The sequence below is a fragment of the Chaetura pelagica genome, unplaced genomic scaffold (genome assembly GCF_000747805.2).
Source record: "Chaetura pelagica isolate M959 unplaced genomic scaffold, ChaPel_1.0 scaffold138, whole genome shotgun sequence".
Taxonomy (NCBI): Eukaryota; Metazoa; Chordata; class Aves; order Apodiformes; family Apodidae; genus Chaetura; species Chaetura pelagica.
Window position 1 is genome coordinate 2,509,160 of NW_009954215.1, and position 5,940 is coordinate 2,515,099.

General features: G+C 43.4%; 1 protein-coding gene across 1 annotated transcript in view; it reads left to right on the forward strand.

The window, feature by feature from the left end:
- The window catches only part of XYLT1 (xylosyltransferase I), a 112,079-nt gene extending 108,691 nt beyond the window's left edge, over positions 1-3,388 (forward strand). Inside the window, 1 exon segment of the mRNA XM_010003295.1 lies at positions 3,066-3,388. Within this exon segment, the coding sequence (XP_010001597.1) occupies positions 3,066-3,388 (323 nt within the window).
- Positions 3,389-5,940: the final 2,552 nt, after the last annotated feature.

Here is a 5,940-nt window from a genome sequence, read left to right on the forward strand (position 1 = left end):
GAAGTCAAAGGGCTATTTGGACGTTTTTGCTGGCAAAAAAACCCCCAACATCTGGCTTAATGTCTGCAGTTCAGCTGAATTTTGAATTGGTTGCTCTGACTGTACAGATGTAAATGTCTAACCACACCACTCACAGGGCCAAGCCTCCTCTTTATTTTTTCATGAGCAAGGACTGAAGTGTTAGTACTTTAAAAGTATGCCTAGTGACTCCAGGCTCCATTTATACATTGTTTCAGGGCTTAGGATCCACACTATCCCTCTCCTGTCCCAGACCAGTAAGTTATAAAAGTCATGGTTCTCTCTCTTTTTCTTTCAATGCAAAGGGGGATGTTCCAAAGCTGCCATCGCTTGGATGAGCAGCATCCTCCTCACTTTCTCCTGTCAACTTTTGAACAAAGACGTGGAGGCTCCAGTAGAGGGTTTGGGGTGGAATTCTCAGCATTCCCTATTGATTAGTCCATAGATCGGCACTTGGATTGCTGTTACCCAGCTCGCTCTGTATAGGACACACAGACACCTAACTGAGGGTGCTCCTTCTGCTGTGGAACCAAGCAATCCCCTACCAGTACCTTGTCAGGGTTTTATCATGTGTCTCACATGGGAGAAGCACATTTTCACTGTGGGCAGAGGTAGCCCTTAGCACATTGAATGTTTTTGTTCCCTGTTTTACTGTCCTCAGCAGTCTTTCCTCTTCCTGATATTTGTGTGTGGCTTTTCAAAAGTTTCTCTTCAGCCCCATGAAGCAATTGGGGCTGTACCTGCCAGGCAGCCCCAGCAGGCCTGGAGCAGAGAAGCACAGCACATCTGACACAATTACAGCTATAGCAGAGTGGAGAGATTTAAATTTGTTGAAGATACTGAGGTTATCACCCTTATTTTAGCAACAGCAGCCCCACTGATCTTAAACAACAAGGGTCACAGACTTGGAGAAAATGATCTCCTGCTGCATCGCCTGCACTGGCTCCTACAGTTTCTCTAGGTTTCATTCTCTAGGTTCTGATCATCCACCAAGTCCTGAAACCTAGGAGGAGCGCAGGGCTGAGCCAGAAAGAATAGCAAATTGTTTCATCCTTTTATTTCTCTGAAAAAAAAGGTCTTTCTTGTTCCATGCACTGAACACATGCACAACAGGCTTTAATCCAACAAGCTGTCTGACTTGCCTGTTTCCATCAGATGATCCTGCTGGTAATGCCAACTCTTAGTTGTTTGGGGATTTTTACTTAAAATGTTGCTATTTAATTAATATGTTGACAAACAGTCTTTCATATTTAATTGCTTCCAAAGGAGGAAATGTAATCATGTGTACTTGTCCTGTTTCTTACACTGCAGTGCTCTGGCAGAACACACTCCTGACACATGTTCATGGGATAAACTCATTCTGACTAAAAATCATTGTGGATAGCTACCATTTAACATAAAAAGAGGGGTTTTCATGAATACAGGAACAGTGACGTGAGGCATAATGGTGATAGGGATGTGATAAACTAATTTAATTGCGGTTTTAAAGTAATAGACTTACACGATATTTGAGATTAAAGACTTTGCAAATGTAACAGCAAAGCTCCAATTAAATGTCCCTTTTCCCTCTAAATAAATGTACTGGTTTACTGCCAGTTCCTGAGATACTGTTCCTCTGCATGGAAGAAAGGACTCAGTGTCAGGCTGCAGAGCAGGCAGTAAGGACATGTGGAAGGAATTGTAGCCCTGAATATGTAATTCCCGGCCTCCCAACGCTGAGTGAGTGGTGGCTTTCCTCTCCTGGAGCTCCCTGAATGGGCCCATTTTGTGTTCTAGACAGTGTGTGTGTTGGCAGAGCTAAACAGATCCTCTGTGCAAGGATGCTGGGGAAGTCAGCTGAGAACAGAAAGGAATGGTTGAAAATTTACTCCCAAGAGGCAACTAGTGAACATTTTGCAGAGACCCATTCTGATTTTATGAGCAGCACCTTGGTCTGTTCTTGGACCTTAAGAAGTCAGCCAGCCTGAGGCGAGGGTGGTCTGCCCCCCAGTGTCCCAATTCAAGGTCTTTGAAGGCCTTATCACAGCCTGACAGTGATTTCTACTGCAAAATTACGCATTTAGGGCAATGTACTGAATTTTGCTGCAGTAGAAGAGTTACTGTAAGGAAAGCAACCACAATGCAAAGAAAAGTGTCATTAGGACATGGTTGTAATCTGTTACTTGGCACAAGTAACAAAATACTGTCCCAGCAAGACTGAAGCACTTCCAGGAAGGATGCTGGGGTTACACATACTTCATTATTGGTCCAGTCTGTCCAAGGCCATGATATTGTCCTTCCAGTGCCAGGAGTGGCACTACCCAGTTTTTAAAGGCAGACTGAACTAACAGATATTGTGACTTTTCCACAACAGGGCAATGTTCATCAGTTTGTTAAAAAGAAACAGGCTGAGATCTTGACTCTTCTTCCTAAACAAACCAATGATAGCTAGCCTTCTCACACCAAGCACCCTTGAACTGTTTCCTGATTTCAAAGCACAGCCTTCCCTGGGTGTCCCCAGGAGTAACTTCAGCTGCACGGGGATTTATCTTCCAGGCTTCATCTGTGGTGAAAGAGGCAAAATTAGCTTCTCCTGAATACAAAACTGATTTCTCCCAAGAAGGAGCACCATGTTGATCAGGCTCCAGCTACAGGCAGGAGCTTATAGCTGGGGTGCCCTTGAGACTGGGCCTTCCTTTTTCTTGCACTGTGCCAAACAGCTCTGTGTCATGCCTGGCTGTCCTGCAGCTCTGGGGATGTTGGTTGTATGTGATGATAACGAGGACAATGCTGCTGTCATCCTCAGTGCTCCACTCTGCTCACTGCGTGCTTGCAGGGACTGCATCATGGTGAGAGGAGCTCGTAGTGGTGAGCACGTCCTCATGCTGAAGAGCTGAGCAGTCACCCTCAGGACACAGCGTGTTCTCAGTGCTGGGGAAATGGACTAATACACTACTAACTATTGCTGCTTTTTTTTTTTTTTTTTTTCTTTCTCTCTGTAGCCTTAGATCCTGAAGGTCTGGTGTTATTTAATGTGCTAACTTTTGGATTTACTTCTGCATTTCCAGAGGAAGCCATGAAGTACCACAGCGGGCCTCCAAAGAACGCATACATGGAGCAGAGCTTCCAGGGTTTGAACCCCGTCCTGAACATCCCCATCAGTGCTGCTCGCGTGGACCAGGCCAAGAGGAACGCAGGACTGGTGGGTGCCCGTCTGGAAGCCTGGGTGGACTCCCTGGTCAGCAGCATCTGGTCAGCTGTGGACATCTGCAGCATGGGCCCCACAGCTTGCCCAGTCATGCAGGGCTGTGCTCAGACAGCCTGGAGCTCCCTCAGCCCAGACCCCAAGTCTGAGCTGGGCCCCATCAAACCTGACGGCCGCTTGAGGTAGCACCCGGTATGGAACCCTCTGGCATAGGTTTTTAAAAGGGAATTTAACCTTGCTTATATGTGAATCTCTCGAGGGAACATTATCCTTTTTTTTTTTACTTATTGCAATATAATTCATTCATTAAAAAAAAACAAAAAAAAAAACAGTTTTGACAAGGCCCTTGGCACTGCCCCCTCCATCTGTTGTGTCAGGAGCAGCTTTGGTTGTCCAGCAGCCTCTGCTGTCCCATGGGGCCCTACTGCTGTTGCCTCTGTGGGCTTTCAAACAGTAGGAACAAACCATGGAGGGGGCAGTGAAGGAGCAGCTGCTAGGAGTGTTTTTTAAAAATAAATTTATCTGTACCTCTGCTATTTCATAGGCTTTCCTTGTTTTGCTACCATGAATAAATCACAGCAAATTTCCCTTCTACTTTAGGCTTCCTGGGTAGGCTGGTTACTGCAGGCTAGTATGGCTGCAGTACTTCACAGAACCTGAAATTACACCCTCACAGTTTTTTTTAATAACACAAAGTAATTCTGGATTCAGCTGATGTTTGTTGTTACCCTAGTTAGAGAAAATTAACAAAACCAGAAACTTTCAGATTATTTTCAGAGGGCTTTTTAGAATAATCTCGTTATAGAACTCTAAATCAAGCAGTGTTTTGCTGTATTAGGTTTTTATGTCTCATGCATATGCCTCGGGTCCAGGGTCTCAGTTCTAGGAGTATCAGTTTAAAGAACAAAGAATCATTTTGGATTTCAGCCTTTTCAAATCTGCTAGTATTTTTCTAAGCCTGCCAGCACCAAAGCATATTCACAGACTTCCAGTACATCAGGTGTGTCCATGTAGCTGGGATGGATTGTGCTGTCTCTGCTCACACCCATTCCTGACTTGGCTTGTGAGCTGAGCTGCTTCTCAGGCAGTGGAGTTGTGTGGAATCAGAAAATAGTAGAATTGGCACCTAAATCTGCAACAACACATCTCTTCCCTAATTTGAGTCAGGGCTAGTAAGTCTTAACATTAATTCCCGCCTTTGATCTTTGATCTGCTCTTGATGAAGAAGGGTCATTCTAGGCTTGTGCAGGACATCCTGGAAGGCTGTGCAGGACAGGGGTTCCTGACCAAAGCCATGAGCTGAATGTGAAGGAGAGCAGTGCCATGTTTCTTAGTGCTTTTACTTTACTCTGTCAAGAAACTTTACCCTTGCCTGTCTCCAGAATTTTAAGCAGGCTGCATCTGGTTTTAAATAGGCATCTTTTGCATCATTTTATGTTGCATTTTCTAAAGTAGGAAAAAAAAATTCCTTTACATTCCAAGAACTTTTAAAAATATAAGTTTTATGTGCAAACTCATCTCTAACTAATACATTTTAGCATAGAACATGTACTTTTTTTTTCTTGTTGCTGTGGTAATCTCTTGTTAACAACATAACCCAAAAAGTGTTAAAACTATTGGGTTAATTAGGAAAGAAATCCTCTTGATGTAGTAAAGTTAGGTATGTGTTTACCCTTCTGTGTGTTTGTGGCTAACTTTCTGCTGATGAGCATCCACAGCAGGAGGGAAATATACCCTTAAATCATTCTACAATAGCATCTCACAGGAAGGCTGAATTCCCTTTTAAACAGTTGCATGACCATAACACACAGATCCCAGTGGCTCGTAGTGTCTCTCTCCATAGTATTGGTTTAAAGCTACTTGCAGTTTGCTTTGGACTTGAAATTGCAGTGTCAGCTGTGCTGGCATTAAGGCAGAGCATTGAAATGTTTATCTGGCACAAAAATGGATGCATAGAAGGAACAATTTAGGTATTTATTATTTATGTTTTAGTCAATGACTAATTAGTAGGTGCTGCTTTTGCAGCTTGAAGATTATGTTATCTTACTAACTGAAGCTGCCTTTATTAAGAAAAGGCCTTCCTCCCCTCACACCTCCCTTTCTTTTTTTGTCTTGATTTTGACAGTCACGAGAGCTGTAGTTTTAGGAAAGCTTCTAGCAACGAGAGCTGCTTGAAATAGTCCAGTGAAGGTGATGTTCCAGCTTTTCAACCTGCTCTACAGGCAAGCATCTTTAAAACCAGGGTTGCCAACAGGTTTATGTAATAGAAACACAGTGTTATTCCTTATTCAGTAGGGGTTTTTAACAGTGCTTCTTTTTAATCTAACATTCCTTTGTGAATTTCAAGTTTTCTGGGGACCTCCACTACTCACTGTGAACTCCAGGGCTTTAGTCACACGGATGTGATGGCACCTACACGGCTCAAGCCCCATGGATTAGATTTAGGGCACATGGTAACAATCATTAACAATCCTAGTCAGTGGTTGTTCTTAGTAGGACTCCCGGGGTAGTCAAGAAATCTTCAGTCTGTCTTGCACATAAGTATAAGGGTGCACCCACACACACACGTCCTGATAACTTGTTTTTTAAATTTGATACTTCTTTTTAATTCTTAAGCAGGAATGGTTTTCACGTGCTTTGTTGGTAAGTTTTCATTATTAACTAGACCAAACAGAAGGTGGCAACGATCCCATCTTTTGTGGTTAGAAGAAAATCTGCCACTTTTATAATTTATAATG